Source organism: Pararge aegeria, chromosome 5, assembly GCF_905163445.1.
Source record: "Pararge aegeria chromosome 5, ilParAegt1.1, whole genome shotgun sequence".
In the NCBI taxonomy this organism is placed as follows: domain Eukaryota; kingdom Metazoa; phylum Arthropoda; class Insecta; order Lepidoptera; family Nymphalidae; genus Pararge; species Pararge aegeria.
This window is the reverse complement of record NC_053184.1, coordinates 1845413-1870142: the sequence shown is the minus strand read 5'-3', so window position 1 is coordinate 1870142 and position 24730 is coordinate 1845413. Positions and strand designations below refer to the sequence as shown.

At 35.2% G+C, this 24730-nt stretch overlaps 1 protein-coding gene across 3 annotated transcripts in view; it reads right to left on the bottom strand.

Annotated features, from left to right (window-relative positions):
• LOC120623700 (teneurin-m) overlaps positions 1-24730 on the bottom strand; it is a 389304-nt gene that overhangs the window by 98723 nt on the left and 265851 nt on the right. For all 3 annotated transcript variants that reach the window (XM_039889874.1, XM_039889875.1, XM_039889876.1), the window contains exon 4: positions 9080-9118. In XM_039889874.1, coding sequence (XP_039745808.1) covers positions 9080-9118 — 39 coding nt within the window. The remainder of the gene's footprint in view (positions 1-9079; positions 9119-24730) is intronic.

The window sequence follows — 24730 nt, the reverse complement described above, 5'->3', positions numbered from 1 at the left end:
CCTTGCACGAATAATTTCACACGCAATAACTTCGGTTGCAGCAGAATATTTGTGACTTTATTTTGGTAATCTATACAGTTGTACTTATTGTGCTTTAAATATGATAAAACTGAAGAAGCTATAAATTTGATCTCAGGAATAACTCTACCACTTAGATCACTCAAGTACCTTTAGGTTTTTTGATTAGTTAATGTGTTAAAACACATTGTTACAGCGAGGTTATTATACAATTGATGAATTTCTTAATGTCAAGGTTGCTTGGAAGTATCCGGCTCCGCTTTCATCTGTCACTAGATAGAAAAATGAATTTTAAACTGTAAAATGTAAATTGTTAATGTTGGAAAAGAGCAACTGCTGAGTTTCTTGCCGGCTTCTTCTCGGTAGAATCCGCCTTCCGAACCGGTAATAGAGTCACTACACACAGACATACTTGACGTTTCAAAAGTGCTTATATTAGGCCTACTTGAAATAAATGAATTTTGAATTTAGTGTTAATAAAATCAACTAACACTTGGCCGAAAAGCTATTTTATTGGTTGCTTAATTAGGGTGTGCAGGAAGGACAAAAAACATAATATTAGAAGTAAAGATTAACCAAGAATTACTTATTATTACCGTCAGTTTGTTATTTGTGTCTGGCATCAAAAATCAAACTTTTTTTTTATTCTTCCACTACCATTTGGACGGCCGATTGGCGCAGTGGGCAGTGACCCTGCTTTCTGAACCAAGGCCGTGGGTTCGATTCCCACAAGTGGACAATATTTTTGTGATGAATATACTTAAATGTTTTTCAGTGTCTGGGTGTTTATCTATATATTATAAGTATTTACGTATATTATTCATATAATTAAAATATTTTTTTTATTATTATTATTATTCATATAATTATTCATCAGTCATCTGAGTACCCATAACACAAGCTACGCTTACTTTGGGGCTAGATGGCGATGTGTGTATTGTCGTAGTAAATTTATTTATTTTATTTATTTATTTAGCTCTTGACTTAGATAGTAACGGGCTAACCTGTTAAGGAGTATGGTAGTTACACCCTTAATAAGTTTCTACGCGATTTCGTACCGGAACACTAAATCGCTTAGCGGCACGTCTTTGTCGGTAGGGTGGTAACTAGCCACGGAAAAAGTCTCCCACCAGACCAGACCGGAGAAGATTCAGTAATTATAAATTTCCAATTTGCCTCTGCCGAGAATTGAACCCAGCGCCTCATAATAAATTCAAAGCGCGCACCGTTGCACCAGGGAGGTCGGCAAAGAACTAAAGCTAATCAGTGGCTTCTTTGAACCAGAATTTCCACTCGATGGAGCAAGAATTAGGCATTTTTAATTAGGCTGACTCGCTGCGCCGCCGTAATGAAACTCCTCTCATTTAATAATATCTTATAGTCTGAGAGCTGATAACCGATATCGGAACACCAGAATGATATTTTACTTCGCCATAATTAAAAACCTTTCCTAGATACATTAAAGTTGTTTTTCAAGGCTCAAGAAAACTGTAAAGACACTAAAAATAAGGAAGCTGTATTTTATTATTTATAATTGATATAGAATATTTGTACCGTGCATTTTTTACTATATCTATATAAAAAAGGAAAGGAATTAATTTGATCTTAATATATAAAATCACTCTAAGTCGAGGTTTAATAATATTTATAATACTTTTAGGTATTTTACAGCCAATATGTGGCTGAAATTCATAAACGCAAGCTTAAATACATTCCGGAAACATAATAATAAATAAATAAAAAAATAAATATACTACGACAATACGCACATCGCCATCTAGCCCCAAAGTAAGCGTAGCTTGTGTTATGGGTACTAAGATAACTGATGAATATTTTTATGAATAACTAGCGTACCCAGCCCGCTTCGCCGGGCTAGATTTTGCTTTATTTTATTTAAACAATAAACTTACATCATTACATCATATATTAAATCATTTATTTCTCTCCCTATTCATTCTCTTCTATTCTCTTCTCGAGCGGGTGAACATCATTATCTACACCCATGTACACCCAACAATAGAATATCATCATAGTAAATAAAAGCTGTGTTTGACAGTTTGATCGTCACCAAACTTTACAGGATTACTCGCCAGGTAAATCTGGAGATTTCCTGAAAGTTTCATTGAAATCGGTCCAGCCGTTTCGGAGCCTATAGAAGATATACATAAATACTTTGTAATATACATATACACACCCAGACACTGAAAAACATTCATGGTCACACAAACATTTTCCAGTAGTGGGAATCGAATCCATGGCATTAGACTCAGAAAGCAGGGTCGCTGCAAATTGCGTCAATCGGCCGTCGGTAATAGATCTATGTCAAATTCAATAATAGGGTTTTTTTTTATGTTTATCGACGAGCGCTGCAATCACACCTGATGTTAAGCGATGAAGGAGGAGCGCGCTTGCCTAGAAGATGCCTATTCACTTTTGATTTAACGGTAACGTAGTGGTTAGCGTTGCGGTTTTATAGGAGAGTTTCAACTGCAGGGGCAATGGAGGAATTTTAGTTTCTCAATTTCCTCTGGTATGGTTTGCTGATAGATTATAAACGAGGCTTCGTAACCTCCATCCTGTCTCAAGGGTCCGAGGTAGCAATAAAGTTTGTCCACCAAGCCAACAGAAAGGCTTTGCCCGAGGCTTGCTACCACCCTGCTGGCATAGATGTGTCGCCGAGCGATTTAGCGTTCCGGTACGATGTCGCGTAGAAACTGGGTGTGGGTTTGGGTTTTGCATAACTGATTACCCCCTAAGCACTCATGACGTAGCACCAGGTGTTAAAGCAGTCAAGAGTTAACTTTCAGTGGAATTAAAAAAAATAACAAATATGCATTATATCCCAGCACGTAGGTCTAACTTTTCTAAGTTTTGTGCGTACTATATAATTAAAATTTCGCTTGCTTTAACGGTGAAGGAAAACATCGTGAGGAAACCTGCAAGCCTGAGAGCAGTGGCGTGTAAAGCGTGTAAATAAATATATAAATAAAATAAAATAATGAAAATGTGGTCTATGGGTCAATTCGACCAACGAAAGTTTGACTTTGACTTTGAATGCTACGAAAATGCTCGAAATTATTTATTTTATTGTTTTCATATTGTTGGTGAAACTCTCAACTAAACCGAGCGATTACAGTAACTGGTAAATTACGTTAGCCGGAATTGTTTACCAGTTTGATTGCAAGTTGGCGAATTTCAGCAACTTACCCCGTTGAGCACGAGTACGGCGAAGTTCGCTCAGCCGCCAGCTCGCGCAGGTGCGGAAAATTAATACGCGGCGTCGGAACGTGAAAATTTGTTTACTAACTTTTTTGTGTTGTGTTAAAGTGGAAATAATTCTCAGGGTCGTTATTTCTAATATAATCTATCAAATACTGTGCTCGCAATTAACTCTTTCTCAATAACGATAAATGTAGTATTATATCCTACACCAAGGATAAAATATCCCATAAAATTTAACTACAATCTCTGTAACAACCATGCAACAGTGCAGTAAGGCAGTAAGCCTTACTGCTCCGCACAATGCATTTAAAATTTCTACCAATTTTTATTATGTACTTTTTCGGCAATGTTTAGTCTATAATAAGAATGTTATTATTACATATTTGTTAATTTTAAGAATTAAAGTGATTTAAAAAAAATACTAATACATAAATAACTTCGTTGTAATGACTGTTTTTGCCAAAAAAAAATATAATTCAAGCTCTAAATGTGTTATAATATAAACGTTAACTACAATTTTTGTTGTTAAAAATGACAGGACTTGTACTGAGAGTGAGAGTTAAAGCTTTACAAACGCTATTAAGATTTCTAAGCTATGGCATTTAGTGTGATTTTAAAGTAGTGTTCACATTAATATAACTCATGTCCGTAACTTTATGGGTAACCGACTTTTTAAGTCAGGAATTAACTCAGACACATTTTGATTCAAGTCAGGAACTGGATGGGTGACTTTTGAGTTCTGGAGTAAACGCAGAAATTTCTTTGACGCAAGTCGGTAACTCGACGGGTAACAGACTTTGGAGGTCTCGAATTAAATCAAAAACTTCTTAGACTTAAGTCCATAATTGCATGGGTAACAGATTTTTGAGGTCTGGAATAAACTAAGAAACTTCTTTGACTCAAGTCGGTAATTACTGGATGGGTTACTTACTGACTAACTATATGTTTCATTAGCACTAAAACCTGAATAAATTAAAACTAATATAATAGTAAAATTAAAAAATGTGACTAGCAATACCAGGTATCGGGAGAGAAACGTGCGTAGAGTTTGTTTTGTAGGATCTGTGTGGTTTTGCGGCTTCTCGCAGCATGTGCATTAAACCACAGAGATTTATCTTGTTTTTGCAGATTATAGTAAGGTTGAATTTCCTTACCTTAATGAGTTAGCTTAGAAGTATTATAAGTAAGTGTGTAGATGTGGCAGTTAAACTGAGACGATGCAACCGAATGAGAAAGTTTCGAGGACGTCTCGAAATTGATTTCCGAGATATTGAACATTATTCTCGAACCCGAGTCTCGAGCGGAGCACGAATTAATATTCGCACGAAACTTACGTGGAACATGTGAAATTTAGTGAATACTATACTAGTGGAGAGTACATACGGCTGAGTTTGTGGGGGCTTCTTCTCAGATGAACACAAGTTCGAAGGTAATATAATTGTCGGTAGGGACTCAAAGCTGTAAACGAATTAGCTCGATACCGTTTTTAAAAAAATAAGAATTACTTTTATAAATAAAACAGGATCATAGTGTAATATACAATTGATGAATTTCTTAATGACAAAGTTGCTCTGAAGCATCCGGCTCTGCTTTCATCTCTCACAAGATAGAAAAATGAATTTAAAATGTTAAATGTAAATTGTTGATATTGGAAAAGAGCAACTTCTGAGTTTTTTGTCGGCTTCTTCTCGGTAGAATCTGCCTTCCGAACCGGCGGTAGAGTCACTACACACAGACAGAATTGACGTTTCAAAAGTTATAGGCTATATTAGGCCTACTTGAATTAAATAAATTTTGAATTTTGAATTTTTGAAAATGGTTACCATTTTACATTTTTTCAAATTGTTAATAATTGTAAACGAAATAAGCAGTTCGACGTACTTACTGGTGCGGTGTGGGAACATTGGCAGAGCTAAAACTCAATCATCAATAGCAATACTCAATTGTGGACTAGCTTGTGAGTTATTCGGGCAATGTCACCTATATCTGTTAACACTTATAAACTATGCTAACAGTTGTATATCTGCTACACATAAGTAACACATATAAACCATAGAAGGGGTTATAATCCAGTGGGCAGGATGTCGGGTCGCGATCGAATCCCAGTCCATCCTAACTTTTCATTGTGAGAGGAGACCCATGTTCTGTAATGAGTTGATATGATGATGATGATGATGATGTCACATACGTATGTGTTTTGGATTAACATATTATATGTTAAAATATATTGAATAGTGTATAGTTTTGATTCTGTTACAGATTCATTCTGTAACATACATAATTGTGCTACCTTAATGAGGGTGATTTGAAGTCGCTACATTTGTCGAAAAGTAACCATAGATTTGGGATATATATAAATTTAAATTGTGACATCTTGTCGTCCTAAACTTCTTATGATATTTAGACTACTTCCTGTCTAGTATGTAGCAAAATATCTATGTATTTTATGTGTATGTTTAAATAGTAATATGTATTTAAGTTTGTATATTGATATATATATGAATATTTATATACATATATATAAGTTTTAACTATACATATATGTAGTATTAGTATGTATTGTATATGTAATGTTTATAATTAGCAAAATTTGGGTATTGCACTATCCCGTTTTCTCTAATATGTTTCTTCAACCAAAGGTTGTCTGGAGGAGATCGCTTCAAGCGATAAGGCCGCCTTTGTGCATATGTATATAATCGTTTTTTTTGTTAACCTGGCTTTATATTTGCATGTGCAATAAAAACTATTTTTCTACTACTTCTTAGGGCTTTAAGACTTCAAACAGTGCGTGTTGCCAGTGATATCTTATAGCTCCGAAAGTTGACCGCCAACTATAGTGTAGTTTAATAAAGTGAACTTACACGGTATCTCAAATCACCAATTAGTATAGAAATAAACAATGATTTCTCCTTCAAGTATTTTAATTCGTAGTTACCTTCGGATGGACGATTGTAATTCCTTAAAGTTAACTACACTAAATACTTGCTAAGTATTTAAGTTATATGCGTGCTGTACGAGTAGTTATCTGTTGAACTGAGACGATGCAACTAAATTCGGAACTTTCCGGATATTCCCGAAATTGATTTCCGCGATATTGAACATTATAGAAGGGAACGTGAATTAATATTCACCAGAAACTTGCTTATTATGTAATTTGGAGTATGTATCGAGGTCTTTAATTACATAAGTTCTATTTAAAGCAATAGTTGTGGTTTCTTTAATATAATTAATATATAATAACTAATCAGCCAAGTGCGGATTCATCGTCATCACATCATTCCATTACAGGTCCACTGCAGAGCACGGCTCGTCTCTCATACTAGAGACGGTTTTAGAGCATAGACCCAATACGCTGCTCCAATGCGGCTTGGTGTGCTTTAAAGACTATTAAAACCATTAAGTGACAATAACCGCAACCGGACCGGTGCTCTGCTTTACTCGGGATTCGAACCCAGGCCCTTCTGATCCGCTAAATATGCTACCCACTAGAATAACGAGGCTTTTTGCATACTCCTCAAAGTTACTTTCTACAATGGAGAAAACTGTGCCCGGAGTATCTATCAATGTGATGTAAGATCCGTAGAAGAACCAGAGTTACGTTACGTTACATACGAACAATAACATAGTGTTCTGGTTTTTTAAATTAATGTTGTACGCATTTAAAAGCCCTCTTGAACTCTCAAAGGCGATTGTTGTTAAAGAGCTCAATTAAAAACTGAGGGGATTAACTAACCGAGCAACGATGAACGTTAAATTATTTTCCGAATCAAGCGCGCGATATTGGAAAAATACCTGTGAACCTGAATTGTAAATAGAAAAGTAGGGCGCTCCACATAATCTTGCCTGCAAATTTTAATGTGTTTTTTTTTGTTTATGGTAGTTTTGACTTATATTATAAAGTGTAGCAGACGTATTTCATAAGTTACGCGTAAATATTTACGCTAAAAATATTATTTTTGGAGTTTACACCTTAAGAATCGATTTTCATATATAAGGCGCCCGGTATGAGAAAAATGTTAGGAGTAAAATCTACTGATGAATGACCTCGTTACGTTTTCGCTTTGCAACGTTGCATGCGCAAATATGCAACGTCGCTTTCGTTTAATTAACTTATTTTCCTATTTAAGTTACCAAGGAAACCGAATATTATCTAGGTAAAGAAACAAACACATAAATATATGGGACAGAGTGAGATAGAAAACATTATACATTTTTCCTATTCTTGTTACCATGGAAACTAAATAATAAACATTACATTTATCCTAATAGTTCTGATATTCTACATCCACTCTCCCGTAGGCTACTTTTAAGAAGTTACACTTCCGCCGTGTGTGAATAAATTTCACAGGATTTTTAATTTACCCTTTCATATGGTATTAATCTTTATTCAGCTAAATAAACTCTTTTTGCATATGTTTAGACAATCGTACTTAAGGAGTAAACTCCAGTCGTGCGTCGGAGCTGACACACGCTTTTTATTTTCTATCCTTTCATTGTCTCGTCTTCATCTTTGCTAAAAGTTGAGTTGTTGGTTTATTGAATCTGTGTTCATAAATAGCCTATTTCAAGGCAGTTCAACGGCAACGTTTTGCCCATCACTACGCTGGGCAAAAGGTTGGTGATCGCAGTAGATGTTGTGTGGTAGCATATTCCTTAGTAGCGGCTAACACACGACATGACACGACGTACGACACTCGCGGGATGTTCGTGATGAGAACAATATTGTCATAAACACAAATAACGTTTTGCGTGTGGTTTGCTTATAGGATTACAGATAAAGAGCGCCTGGGTTAATTTCCTAGCTCAAGTGAAACATTGTTAGGCTTTTTCTGGGTTGCCTTGTGTTTTTCTGTTAAGAAATTAGCATTACCAGTCCCAGTAGGACGTTGACGTTGTGCCTCGGATGCTAAGTTAATCTTCGGATTGACCTACCAATACATATGTTTAAAGAATGTTTTAGAACACAGTTATTACAGCGAGGTTACTATACAATTGATAATATTTTTAATGACAAGGTTGCTGGGAAGCATCCGGCTCCGCTTTGAATGGCTCCGGCTTCCATGTTAAAAAAATGTAAAATATAAAATGTAAATAGTTGATGTTGGGAAAGAGCAACCGCTGAGTTTTCTGCCGGCTTCTTCTCGGTAGAATCTGCCTTCTGCACCGGTGGTAATGTCACTAACTTGACGTTTCAAAAGGGCTTGTCTACGGCCTGCGGCCTACTTTGAATAAATGCATTTTGAGTTTTGGATCACGAATGTATGGTAAAGCCCCTCATTCAACATTGGATTTCCTTTTCCCAACTGTGGGATATTAATAAGTTGATAAGAAACAAGTGATGAAGACAAAATTACATTCGTATCAAATAATGTTAATAAAATTTCAGCAAGTAGGAGGCATTCTTGCTGAAATGTTGTTTACATATTATGATTCCAGTAAAATGGAATCGTCCGATACGTTGGCGGTGTGATGGATTTGCTCAATATATTCAGCAAATGGAAAAAATTGACGGCCATTATGTCGGCGCTTTTCTATGTGTTAAGTTTATTTTGCGCCAACTTTCCCGCTTATATCGCCCTAACATTCATTCTGAGCGTACATACGTGTGAACAAGTGATTTGGATTTTAGAGATTGTGTTTTGTTGTAGAAAAATTGTTCGTTTTTGTTATTTTTTAAATCTCAAAGCAAAAAATTTCGACAATAAAAATATGTTTGTTTTGTCATGAGTGATGATAAACGTCGTATGACTCCCTTATCGAGCTCAGCTCCTAATATTTCCTCGTTCATACGAAACTATGAGCACAATGAACTATAAACAATTTTATTTTATTAACTTACGTTCGTGATCTGGGCGGTCGTAGGTAGATCTCAGCATGCCTGAAAAGACGAAATACATATTGTAAATTATTTATCTCTTGACCTTAATTCATTGCTTGTATTTTTTTTAGCAAAATATTTCGTAATACTTCAATTATTGCTGACAAGCAACAAAACTGTTGATATGAAAATTGCAAAAAACGGTGTTAAAAATCATTCTTTGATTGCTATAATTATAACGGGTTGAGTTGAGGAATATAATTTAAATGTTCTTAAGATCGTGACATGACCATTCGATTTCATAACGCAACGTTACAATCATTTAACTTTTAATTTGCCTACAATTTTTGTTGCAAATTAGGGCTCCTTAAACATTATAAATTAAGTTTTAAATTTTCATTAAGGTGTCTGAAGAAATATCATTTTAATTTCGTAATTAAAATAACCAAAATACTCAGTCGTTTCTTTTTGTAATAGTAATTTTAGATGATCCGAAAATTTAATAAATAATCATTGTAATTAACTAACTTATTGAAATTTTCGTTAGAAGTAACTTTGTAATTTATTTTCAATCGAGAAAATATTACTGAATCGTGTAAAATGGACAACCATTTAGTAAGAATTATAGCCAAGAATAACTTATTTTTTCGCTGTGAAACTACACAGATTATTAATGTTTTTAATTATTTGAACCTTATTTAGCAGCACTCAGTACCTTAAAGGTACTTTATATATCAGATATTTCATCATCCTCATCATACCAACCCATTACTGGGCCACTACAGGGCACGGGACAACTCCCACAATGAGAAGGGGTTAAGGCCGTAGTCCACCACGCTGGCCTAGGGCGGATTGGTGGACTTCACACAACTTTAAGAACATTATAGAGAACTCTCAGTTATGCAGGTTTTCTCACGATGTTTTCCTTCGCCGTTGAAGCTAGTGATATTTTAATTGCTTAAATCGCACATAACTTAGAAAAGATAGATTCGAACTCGCTCCCCAGAAAGTGAAGTTAAGTCGAAGTCCTACCCACTGGGCCATCACCGCTTCACACAACTTATAACGAAATCATAGAATAAGAAAAAATAATCACCAACGTACAAAATATAATTGATTGACGCCCTTCAAAGTTTATTCCATTCAGCAATTACAGCCATTGAGATAAAAGCGGTGCCCAATTAGTTTGTTTAGCGAGGTGCGATGCGTTGCCACGGCAACCGGTTTATGAGTCCGCTAATTGTCCGGCCCGCGCATGAGACTGACATTTTGTATCACTTAACACCTCCTGTTCATGTTACATTGCGTGTACAAAAGTAAGGGTGTACGTTTGCGCCCGAAATTGTTGAAAATACATGATAAGCGTTTTAAAAAGAACCTATAAAATTTAAATCATACTCATCATCATGTCAACCAATGGATATTCACTGCTAGTCATAGGTCTTTTGTAGGGTCCTGTGCCGCTTAGATTCAAAGGTGCCACTTTAAATTTGATTATATAATTGCAATATTACTCATATATGCATATTACAGCACCCCTGCTTTCCGAGGCCAAGGCCGTCGGTTCGATTACTCGAAAATGATTGTGAGTTGAACACGAATGTTTTTCAGTCTCTGAATTTTATCTGTATACCTAGTATAAGTATTTAAGTATATAATTCATAAAAATATTCATCTTAGTACTCATAACACGAGCTAGGATTACTTTGGGGCTAGATGGCGATTATTGCGTATTGACGTAATATATTTATTTATATTTTATGTTTATGTATATAGTTTCACAGCGAAAATTCACAGTAATTCTTGCCTATATTTCTTATTAAATGGTTGTCCATCTTACACGATTCAGTAAAATTTTCTCGATTGAAATAAATAACAAAGTTACTCGTAACAAAATATCTATTAGTTAGTTAATTGTAATGATTATTTATTTATTTATAACATGAGGATAATATTACAACTAACAAACTACACGATGTAATTTTTATTGTATACCTGTATTAAATTCATGAACCCCCGACTCGCTCGCTTAATGTTGTTTGCCTATCTGTAGAGCAGGACCCTTGAGCCTGGAATCTCAACATTGGTCAAAGCTATGTAACCTTCCATTGCTACTTTAACATCGCCCATATCGTCTGTCTGAATTCAAACGCAAGATCTAGAATATGTGTATTAATTGAAAGAAAACTTGAAGCAAGTATAAATGACATTATAATAAGGTTTTTCAATATTTGAACAACACAAAAACTAACCAAAAATGATAATCATCATCAGTCTATTAATGTCTCACTGCAGGGCACTCTTCTTTTTAAGGCGAAGGATATTAAGAGCATCAAAAATAATAAATAATTTCGATTTCCGTACGCGACTGTACTACCTCTTACTACACTACTCCTTAGAAGGCGTCTCAATAGATCTTGACACATTGTACAAACATAAAGCCTCAATGAAATCACTATATGAGCATGGATGGATCTAAATTGGTTACTTAACTTCAAATACTGGTTTTAAATTCAAATTTATATACATTTACTTCACTTTTCAAGCACTTCTGCAACATAATATTAAATCAATGACGTGGGAGCGGCCGATACAAAAAAAAGTTGGCGGTCAAAATAAGTCCCGCAGAAACAGTTTTAAGTTAATATTATAATCTAAAGTTAATCAACCTATGGCCGTTCCACGCAGGGCACGTATCTCCTCTCTCAGCAATAGAAGAGTTAAGTCCTTAGTCCACCACGCTGACATTACACGCACTTAGAAGGACGGAGAACTCAAAGGCATGCAGATTTCCTGATGATATTTTTCTTCATCGTTGCAATATTCATCAGTCAGTGTTGTGTTGACCACTAATCTATCCCAGCTATTTATAATTTAAAAAAAAATAGTTTCGTTAATTGCGTGACGGCAAAAAAGATCGTCACGCCAGTTGCCGTGACGACATACGGGTTGCAATAAAATGGCATCATCAATGCAAATTAATCGTGATATTCATTGAAATATCACAACTGGAAAATGTTTTTGTAATGAACATGAATGTTTTTCAGTGTCTGGGAGTATATTTGTATATTATAAGTATTTATGCATATTATTCATAAAAATATTCATCAGTCATCTAAGTACCCATAGCACAAACTACGTTTACTTTGCAGCTAGATGGCGATGTGTGTATTGTCGTTGTATATTTATTGAAATAATTTATTGAAATAATTTATTAAATAACAAGATAAGGAAAATATTTGCGTTTAAATCGGGAACTTACGCACATTATGGTAATCCAACTTAACCGCTGACCGATTCATTTGACCAATTCATTTAACCATAATCCATATTCATTGTCAGGATCATTGACCTGTATCGGGACACAATTTATACAAATACGCTTGATTTTTTAGCAAAATAAATAACATCGAGTGAGGGTAGGTATTTTTTATGTGTAAAGCAAATTTTCCGCGTTCCCGGACAGGAAAGCCTCTGGCGTTGAGTTATAATAATAAATGTGGCCGTCACATTGAATGCGGGTTCGCGCGCTTTATTATATCAGAAACTAAACATTGTACTATTTCGAGCCTTCACCGCCGAATTAGCGTAACCGCCAAAAAAAGCTTTATTTAAATGTGCAAATAAACCTTCTTTTCTAAAATTTTCGATTTGTCGGATACGCCAAGTCGACGGTAAAGGCTCGAATTTTGATTGGTATAAATAATCCATAGCAGTATTAGAAAAGTGTAGGAAAATGACTTTTCTTCTCTTTCTTTTCTTACTTTTTTAGTAAATTATAATATTTTAATACCCTGATTGATCTTAAAATGATAAATTTAAAAAAGTAGGTTAACCTTTAATGACATCCTCTACACAAACCTTAGTCAAATTGGTGTTCATTTTAAAACTTTTTTTTTTTTTTTTTTTTTTTTTTTTATTCTTTATTTATTCGGGACTTTTCTTAACAATAAGAATGTCAGCCCCATCGTTCCCTTTACAAAAATTTATACTTCCTTTCTCTTATCTTAACTTAAAATCTAATAGAATTCTGGCTACCTCTGAATAAGGTGCCGCCAGGATACTTTGCCAAATCCCCACATCATGAAGATTTATTTTAAAATTTTAAAACTTGCAATCAAATTTTCAGTTGAACTACTTAGCGCATTTGTACAAGGACAGTTGGGTGTAGACTAATTGAAACAACAATATGCGACGAAAAAGTATCCAATGGTCCTACATATCTTTTTATTAGTCTTGCGTCAAAATGAATATATGCTGTACTGGAAACGCTCCCAACCCGCGTTAAGTATCGCGACACCTTTATAGTTTAGTATTGGTGTTATTCTTAGCGATATGAAGTTATTTCAATAAATGGCCAGGGTCTGAAGTCGGGACGATGTGGCGTTATTATCATTGCAAATAAGAGTCACGGATGGCCATGGGCTATTGAGCAACAGGGAATTGTGTCGTATGATTGAAGGTTCAGAGTTTATTATTACAGTCTGATTATCTTATATATAAAAATCTCGTGTCACGGCGTTTGTGGTCACACTACTCCAAAACGGCTGGACCAATTTCAATGAATTTTTGATTTTGGTGCATTTGTTATGTGTGTGAATAGGTTAAAACAGCTTAGCCCATTATATAATGAAAAAATCACCGTAATTGTTTACTTAACAATTATTCATTGTAAAGTCAACATCTCCTGAGGATGCTCCGGTTTCGGTGCGACACGTGCGTAGTGCGCAATGTACCCTACATTGCCGAAGATCTGTTTGGTGTGGAGTATAAGGATTGAAGAAATTATAAATTACACCACACAGATTTTCCTTCTTTTCGCGGAGTATAGCAAATTAAACTTAATTTTCATAATATATCATGGATTTCCGCAAAGTAACGCCTGCTTCTATCCAAGCTTAGCCCATTGCCATCTTATCGCTGCAGCATCACTTATGATCAGATGAGCTTGCAGTCAAAAAATAAAGTTGCTAGAAAGTATCATAGCACGTAAAAAGCGCTCCAGCTAACAGCAATAGCGATACAAAACCAATACAAATGGCCGGATAAATGGGTCAAATCGAGTACAATACTACATGTTCGCCCGTCACTGCGCGCGTGAGCGACCCGTCGTCGACTGGGCCCCATGAATAATGATCGTTTAAGACCGACCACGTTCATACAAATGCAGTTCGAAATTTAAATCTCTTGCTACATTGGTTTGGAGATTACAAGAAATGGTCATAAATTAGTGACATGAGCTTATCGACTGCGAAAGGTACAGAAGTCATTTTTAACATTAAATTAGTATATGCTTTTAAAATATGATTCCTAAGGTAATTTAGGTAGAATTTTAAAGAATATGATAAAACGTTTTTTTACTATAGCGAGATTTTAACAATTGATAAATTTCTTAATAACCTTTGCCCTTTCTTTGCAGCTTTCGGCTCCGCTTTCATCCCTCACAAGAAAGAAAACTGAATGTTAAAATGTAAAATGTAAATTGTTGTTGGTGTGGAGTTTCTTTCCGACCTCTTGTCGGTAGAATCTGACTTCCGCAACACTGACAGAGACACTAGAAAGAGACAGACAGACTTGATGTTGCAAAAGTGCTTATAGCGTTAACCGACTTGGAATAATTTTGTTTTTTATGTTTTATTAGAGCTATGATTACAAAATTTGTCTTTTTTATCTTTTCCACGTATAATAGTTCTTTAAAGCGGCCACCAAGATAAGAACTTCGTTAGTATCAAACTAATGAAGTTCTTATCTTTTACCACTATGACTTCATTTCATACTTATTGAGTTCGAAATTTGAATCTTTTAACACTGTGATTGGAAGATTCATGTTTTAATTTTGAATGGTATTAAATGCATAATCTATGCCAATCTAAAAACGCCTTTTTTTTATAAGTTACATTTTTTATATGATTTACCGTCGATTATAAAAATTTATTCCCACCTGCACCCACGGGATTTTAAAAGGTAAAACAAAAGCGGGAAAAGTCGCGGGCAACAGTTAGACTAGCCTATTATTGATCGAAGGGTTTATATATCAACGTGCGACGACAAACTCGTCGTGACATAACGTCGTGAGTAGTCGCACGTGGCCGCGGTCGGAAGTCAGATAGCATCACGAGCTGTAGAAACAGCCGCTAAGTACGTACAATAAGTGGTCGTGACGACGAAAACGGAAATTGTCTCTGCTGCATAAATGCATTTTCAAGCTAGGAATGTCTTTATCGGTTTACTATCTTTTTTTAAGTATATCTATGTTAAATTTAGGGCGGGTCATTCAATGCTGTGCTGAGTAATAAGCGAGGTTGAAAGACCATACACTAGAATTACGTAGATAACATATCGGATATAAGCAGGCGTTACTATGCCGAATTCCATGATATATTATGAAAATTAGGAATAGAATAGAATAGAAAAACTTTATTGCAACACAACAGAAAAAGAAAAAACCAAGGAAAACAGTAATAGTACTTAGTGTTTAATTTGGTATACTCAGCGAAAGGCAGGAGAATCTGTATGGTGTAATTAATATTTCTTCAATCTTTATACTCCACACCAAGCAGATCATCGGATTTACTTCGTAAGAGGACTCGAGAGATTAAAATCTGTGCGAGTCTAGCAATAATTCAACGTAATTAGTCGACAACGACTTGACATTGATGCTAGACCACAGATTGCTTTTACTCTCAATCATACGCCATAGACAAATAAGTAGTACGTACTTTTTTTAGGCATTATAACAGATATTACCTTAGTGGTAAAAACTAAACTCGAAGACTCCTAGAAATGATGGGAAATTGCAAATGCTGTGAAAAATAAAAGCTACGCAACGTGAACGATGAAATCGAATCCGGTCATCTCATACTCTTAACAAGTTGTTACTTAATTAAGTATACATACAGAACATAACAATTATCGTATAGTTGTTGGTCAACGACATCACTTGACTCGCAACCGGTCTGCGCAGGCGCCAGATGGTTGCATGAGTCAAGCGCAACACTTTTATTTACGGCATCATAATTAATATTTAAATGCAATTCTCTTCGGCTGTCGCCATTTATCTCAATATCTGTCTTTATTACAATCGCAATGAATATCAAAATTGTTTTTGTGTTAAATTTGTATTTCTTACGCGTAATTATGAAATGCACAAGATAATTTTAGTCTGTCATATTGTAAAATATCGATTCTCATTCCATCTTCTCATTCGGTATAGTCAGCTTTCCGAAACGCGGTGGTAGAGTCACTAAAAACAGACAAAATTAATATTTTCAAACTGTTTATTACGTAGGGCATAAATGCAACTTGAGGTTTATGAACAGTTTTAACTTGAAATTCTTACACAACATTAAACTCCTAAACTTCTTCTTTTTATATTTAGTGTTTGTTACTTTCTATTAATAAGTTTATACGGATATAGGAACAAAATAGCATATCGGTGTGAGGCTGGTTTATTTTGAAACTGGCTGTTAACCGCGACATGGTCCGTTTTTTTTTTAAAAGTTCGTCTCCTGGATACAAGCTATCTATACGCATGTTTTTTTGAATCCTGGGGAACTATATCCTGCAAATTTGCCGGGATGAAAGTATCCTATTTTAATTTTGAGACTGGACGGTCATTGTAAGTGGAAAACGATTGCCTATAAACAGAGTAAAACTTCGCAGGGCATGCAAGATACACGTCGTAAGAAGAGCTGTGTCCATCAACCTAAGGCGTAGGTGTTGAACCCCATGTGCCTATAATTATATCGGCAGTCACGTCCTTCTGACTGGAATACAGTAATGCTTCTTGGCAGCAGAAATAAGCATAGCGGCAGTACTTCCCCGGACGAGCTCTGTCACAAAAATCTCTACTACTAATATTAAATGATGTGAAGAGGTTAATAAGTTTATACGTATGTAGTTTAATAAGTTTATACGGATATAGGAACAAAATAGCATATCGGTGTGAGGCTAGTTTATTTTGAAACTGGCTGTTAACCGCGACATGGTCCGTGTTTTTTTGAAAAGTTCGTCTCCTGGATACAAGCTATCTATACGCATGTTTTTTTGAATCCATTTATTTCAATTTTTTTAGCTCCATACGTTTATGAATAGAATATGTCAACGACGTGATCATAAGCCTTAACGTTAATATCCGTTGGTACGTAAGCCAATTCGAACTTGACCGACTTTATGATGTAAAAAACCGTTAATGTTTATTTGTATTGCAAAAGTCATCACTTTATACAGCGGCCGATACTTCAATTTCATTTTATGTCTGCCCATATTTGTAATGTAATCAGGCGCAACGCATTGAAGCCTAATTTACCAATACACATGTCGGAATTTTTTACCTGACTTTTTCCGATTTAATTATTTATCCATACTAATTTAAGTTTGACGACTCCCTGGAGGTCCCGGGTTCGATTCCTGGCTGGGGCAATATGGGCCACCGACTAGCAATGAAAATAAAAAAGGAATAGGTTGAAACAGAAAGATTGAAATTGAATACAAAAAGCGCCCTTGTGGCTTAGCGATCTCTCAGGATTATGTTCAAAATCAAACAGGTGGTGTAGAATTATTACAAAACTACTACTATACGAATACAAAAATAAATATTGCACAAATAAGAAAAATATATGGAATCAATATAAAAATAATAAATATAACCTATTGGATGAAAATTAAGCTTAATTTGCTATTTTGTATGGTGTTATTTATAATCTTTAAACTCCATACCAAACAGATCTTCAGCAATGTACCCTCTACGCACGTTTCGCTCCGAAACCGGAGCATCCTCAGGAGATGTTGACTTGACAATAAATAATTGTCTTGTCTTAATATAGAAAATTACTTTATTTTCATAAACATAACCTATGTTACATTCTGCATTGTGTTGGTAAAGAAATGACTAATAACCTGGCTATACATATTGTGTAATGCGTATCCATTTCATAAGACGTCCGACCGTGCAGGTTTTATTCAGGTTTGCAATTAATATGTTGGATGGTTTACAATTATGCCCGTTGGTGGCTCCTTAGTAACTTTCTTTATATGGACTTACCGCTTATCCTTACTGTGGTTGATGTTTTAGATACGGGCCACATTAAATAGTCGAGAGCGATATAGACATTTAACAACCAAAAGTAGCTGTTGCCCGCGTTTTTCGACGACGTTTATTACGGTTTTCTACAAATCCCGAGGGTGGTGGTTAATCCTGGGCTAAAAAGTAGCCTATGTTAGTCTCCGTCCTTTCGACTAACTCTAGGCCAAAAATCAAGAAATGACAAAAAAACAAACGGACTATCGTATTTATATTATTGGTATGGATAAAAGTTCAAAAACTGAAAGGCGATGGAAAAATTAACTTTTGTATCTAAAACTAGAATTAAATAGATGAAAAAAAAAAATTAAAACCTAATTTGTATTTGTGTTAAACGCAAATGGCGTAGTTACAATTGTGACTATATACCGTCACCAATGCCATTTGAGTTAAGTGGGATATGAGGCCAACGACAACCAAATAAAAAACAACAACAACAACCAAGTAAAGTTTCAGAAAAAAGGAACATTTATATTTACATAGACTGTTAAACTTTTTACCCTCGTGTAGTAGGATAAAATAGGAAAAAAAAAAACAACTGTTGTAGCGAATGCGTAATTATGTAGCTTAAAATTTTAAATATTTTAATTCATATTCTTTCATTAATGCAATATTGTGCCTGTTTGTTTATTTCTTTGTGTCCTGCTCAAAATTGATTGATTAAATTTTGCATAGAGATATTTTCCTGGAAACGCCATGGATAGGGTATCCTGGAAACGGATATACGAGTTTTTATCCCGGGCTTAACAGGAAAATAGATCTTGGCAAAATTTTGCATAGAGCTATTAAGTTAGTTTACTTATTAGACATTGCGTAGGTACGTTTTATTTCGGTAAACGCGAAACTTCTCGTGCGCTACGCTTAACGCTTGTTTCTTAATCATTGATTAATCGCTGTCCGATGCTTAATGCAACCTCAGGCTAAATGCATACCGCACCCAAGCTTTCTGTATAACTCCATACAAAGACGGGATTGCATAAGAAGGAGGTACAGAACTGGACACGCTCGGTTTGGTCACTGTCAATTAAACGTATTTTTTTCATTTAACGCACTTAATGAAAATATAAGTTTACAGATTAAACAAAGTGTTGGTAATTTCGCTTTAATTTATGGCTGGTGTTATCTGTTATACCGGTGATTGAAGGATGCCTTCATATTATTTTTCCCATTTTAAAACCGGTTTCCTTTTTCATACATTAATTTTTTTTATCGTTACACAACATATTTTTGCCTTGCTAATTGGTAGAACGTCGTATTTTAGTGACTCCAAAGTAAAGATTCTTAATTTAAAAGCGTTGCTTTTTTATAAAACTTTAAAAAGAGGTAACTTATCAAACTGTTCATAAAACGAAGTTTATAGGAAACATAGAGTATGCATTCGAATTTACAGTAAAATTTCACTAAAATGGTGTGTTTTTATTGGACGCTAAGTTCAAAATTGGAAATTTTATTTACTTTGTCGACTAAATAGTTACTGAGATTTTGTGTTTAAATCAGTTAGTGACTATTTTGCTTAAATGTATAGCTGGTTAAAAAGTGCCTTTAAACCAGCCAGGAACTCACTGAAATATGCACACTATTCTTCATCCAAATCGTTTGAGCCGTTAAGGTCTTCACTCTTATTTAACGGCTGAACCGAAAGGGTGTCAAAAACGTGCAGAAGTAAAAATATAAGTCTAAGTCAAAAATAATATCTTTATTCAAGTAGGCCCGGCCCATAGGTGGCACTTTTGATGCGTACATTACATGAGAATTACACGGTAGTGAGATGATGGCGAAAACAATATTCGTAAACTTAAAACTAAAGCTACGAGGGTTCCATATATAAGTATTAACAACGCTGAAGCGAATCATTTTAAGTGTGTAATTTGAATTATTTATGTATTTCATACTAATTGGGGATGTTATATGTAATATATTTATATAGATATTTATGTTATATATTTTATTTGTATTTATATGTAATATATTTATATATATATATATATATTTATATCTTATTTATATTTATATATTTGTATCATTTTTAAATCTTATTTATTGCACCACCTACCTCTTTCTATGTTTTTTCCTTTTACGCCATTGGTTGCCTGGAAGAAATCGCTATGTAGCGATAAGGCCACCAAATTGTACTCTCTTGATTTGTATTTATATCTTTGTAACTACTTTTTGTTTCTTTGGTGTACAATAAAAGTGTATTCATTCATTCATTCAATATTAAGATTTTAAAAATCTTTGAATTTATCTGCTATTATATCCTATAATATGCATATTTATATTTAAACTAATAAATAAATATAAATATACTACCACAATACACACATCGCCATCTAGCATCAAATTAAGCGTAGCTTGTGTTATGAGTACTAAGATAGCTGATAAATAATTTTATGAATATAAAATACATACATACTTATAATACACAGACAACTCCCAGGGTCAAAAACATCCAGACACTGGAAAACATTCATGTTCATCACACAAACATTTTTCCTGTTGTGGGAATCGAACCCACGGCCTTGGACGCAGAAAGAAGGTGCCCACTGCGTCAACCGGCTGTCTAAAAATATAAGCATTCCTCTAGAAATACTCTATTGCTAAAAACTGATTTAAAACGTGTGCGTAGTTTAAAATAGTTAAGCGTACAGACAGCGGGTGCGACTTTGTTTTATACTATGTAAATATATAAACCTATACGATGTTGAGCTACGGTTATATGCAGGTATGGTAAACTTATCCCATGGTTTATTCCCATGATTTACGACCCCGCTGACAAGTCCGCATCTTTACGCCCCTTAAAGGTTTTTTCTCGTAAAATAAGAGGTTAACGCATCCAAAAAGGATATTACTTCCAGAGATTACAATCTCGGAGAACCCTTTTTATGGGTCGTGCCCTTTGAGGAAAATAGTTTTGAAATAAATTTAATCTGTTTTCGTACAGAATATTTCATGTTATGTATGAAAATAGATTTAATACTATCTATAACATATCTTTAACAATATAGCTGCCTCGGTGGTACAGTGATTAACATGTTTGACTATCGCTCACGAGGTCTCGGTATCGATAACCTGTTATTGAGGCTTTCTGTTAAGAATTTCTTAGCAGTAGTTCTTAGTCTGGGTCATGAAATTGGCAATGTTAGAATAAACTGTTGGTTCCAGATGTAATCGACAAATCGTGTAATCGTTCAAGTCCGTCAACCCGCATTGGTATAGTGTGGTGGGTCTATAATTCTTATATGTCTATAGGTCTAAAACTTCTCTCACGTGAGATATTGGGCTGGTGCCGTAGGTCCGCAGGTGCCGTGGTGGTGTAGGTCATTAATATGGTGAGGATGATGATGATGATGAGGTTTTATACCTTTGTTTTAAGCACTAGTTCGACGTGATGTTGCTTGAATGTAATGGGCTAGTTTTTAACATATGGACATTGCACTTGAACCTATTGGCGGTCCACTGCATGGCACGGGTCTCGTCTCAGAATGAGAAGCCACAGTCCACCACGCTAGCCCAGTGCGGATTGGTGGACAGCAACATTAACATATGTTAAATTTCTTTTCAAAGTTGGACGTTTCATTTAGCCCCCTTTATCAGGGTAATGTAAAGCTGGGGGCACACGGACAGAGATAAATCACCCGACACTCAGCAGGTGCCTGTGTGCACGCGGCCTAATGGTTTAAAAAAGTAATTAGTCATTGCACTGGCGGCGCGAGGATAAACTTGTCGAGTAATTGTCGGAGGTTTTTTTTTGGGTATTCAGGTCTTTGAGGGTGTATAAGTTGGTCCAATAGTTAATATATTTGATTCTTGGGCCGAGTAAACTATACTAACCTGACCTCCCTGGCGCGGCGTTTAGCGCCGTGGTTTTAAGTGGGAGTTCCGGGGTTCGATTCCCAGTAGGGGGAAAAAAATTAAAAAAAAAAAAAAAAATGTGATCTTATAATATCTCAATATCATTCTATCGTTTTACAATTTTATTACAGTGTATTTAACAATATAACTGAAACATAAAATTTATAAATATGAATTGCCAATTATTTTTAGACATACCTATCTTATACTAAGTCAACTACTTTAAGTCAACCTTAAAAGATAGAAATATGCTGTCGACGACTGTTTACTACGATTTTACTTATGTATTTATATTTTATTTAACTTTAACCATTTACGTAGCGCAAGCAGCTGATTTTGAAACATTCTTCATTGGTGCGATGCTTCTATTGGTCTTAGCGTGCTGATATATATGCCATAGCTTTCCTTTATAAATGGGCTATCCAACACTGAAATAATTTTTCAAATCGGACCAGTAGTTTCTGTGATCATCGCGTTCAAGTAAACAAACAAAAAACTCTTCGTTTTATAGATTAACATAAGATAGTACAGTTATATCAATATGCATAGGTACAGTGACTCAAACAAATGTAATTATGACTATCTAGTTTTTAAATTGTTTGTAAACGTTGTGAAAACCTGTTATAAGCTTAACATTCACTCACAAAGTCAAAGGTAGGTTTTCTTATTACAATTTTACACTAAACTACCAGTTGATATCTTGGAGATATCTCTGAAAAAGTTCAAAGTTTGTTATAAACATAAGTTTATATTATAGAATTAAGGACAACGTCAGCAATAAAAATGCTTAGGTGTAAATTATTGCTCTAACCAGGTTGCTTCTTTAATAGTTTTAAGTGACAATGTGAGATGGTGATAACAAAAAAAAAACCAGCTGAGTGTGTTGTCGGCTTCTTCTTAGACCAGGGTGCGTTTGGAACCCTCGTAGCTTTTTTTTTTATTGACGAATATAGTTATTGCTATCAACTATGTTATATTTTACATGTAATGTACGCATCAAAAGTGCCATATATTTGCCTATTTGAATAAAGAAATATTTGACTTTGACTTTGACTTAAAGTTAATAAATAAATAAAAATTTCGGAACCAACAGGATTTGAACTTGCGACTCTCCGTTAATCGCGGCTTGGGTGTTTTACAGCTTCGAATGCCGAAATTAATATATGCCTTATCAGTCTTATAGCGACTGTAGCTCTTTCTTTAGTCTTTAGTTTTATATATTAGAAGTGAAAAAAAAAAGATCGAATGGTCCCTAGCTCTTTATGTTCAGCAACACAAGCAAAACATGTCCATATTATGTGTCAACCCGTTCGCGGCGGGTTGTCCCGAAGCCGCGTATTTGGTAAGCGTGGTCATTCCGACCCGATACGGCAACCGGTCCCTTCCTTATACGGCGCACCGCTTGCGCCTCGCTCCCCGATACACAATTGCCGGCGATTCTGTACCAGTATCTCGGATCTACAGCGCTCTTTTCTGTTTATAGTCTAAGAGCTTATTTTATCCACCTCTTCAATATGTGAATTGTGACACATCAGAAGCATCCGGGTGAAAAAAAGTTATGTTAAAAAGTAAATAGTTGATTTGGTAAAGAACAACTGCTGAGTTTCTTGGTAGAATTTGCCATCCAAATCGGTGGGTAGCGTTACTATAAACATATAGACTTGCCGCTTCAAAAGTGCTTTCTTATAGAGTAAGCCTATTGGAAATAAATGAATTTTTTATTTTGAATTTTAGCGCTCAATTAGCGCAGTAGTGAGCGCTGTGGCCATATAAGTGGACGTCTCGGGTTTGATCATCGGCGGGGACAATTTGGTAATACATTATTTCCGACTTTCTCTGATCTGCTCTGCTGGGAGGCTCTAGACCTCTAGCTAGGCTAGTTACAACCCTACTGACAAACTGATAAAGGGATAAAGGGATAAAAGTAAGCTATACCTCTAATAAGTTAGCCTGTTTGTTCAATCTCGTGGTAAGAAGCATAAAACACTTGTATGATCTCTATTGCGAAGCACGAAATGTTGTCACACAGGTAGGAAATAACACACTAGTGACAGTATTTTCCCATTTTTTGTGTACTTCCATTAATACTAGATAATGCTAAGAAACTAAAAAAATGAGGTTGAAGTTGCGGGCATCATTTAGCTTACAATTTTAGAACGGATCCTCGGCATGTGAGCATGAAGTTTAAGCAGTTCATACAAATCGATGAACAGCTCTTAAGCTATTATAGTTAACAGGGCTCGTTCCGCAAGCAGCATATACTTTTATTATAGGACAGCGTCTTAAAAAGTAAAAGAATAAAGCATTGGTATCTCAGCGCAAAGGTACTGCCTTATTCGTAACATGGTCTGCTCCAGAATAGGTGTTCCGAATGGTGTCAGTTCTCTTAAGAACAGTGAAAATACAAAGCGGTACAAAATAACTACGCGCGAACAATACCTTGGATACGTTTATGGGTACGATATACTTATATTATAAATATACTACTGAGTTTCTTGGCGGCTCTTCTCGTTGGAATTTGCTTTCCGAACCGGTGGTAAAGTCACTACAAACATCCATACTTGACGTTTCAAAAGTGCTTATAAAGTAGTCCTACTTGAAATAAATGAATTTTGATTTTTTTATGCGAAAGTGTTTGTTCGTTTGTCCGTCCTTTACGCCCCAACAACGCAACCAATGAACTTGATCTTTGGCACGGAGTTAGATAAAAGGACGGAAAGTAATATAATTTATTCCGG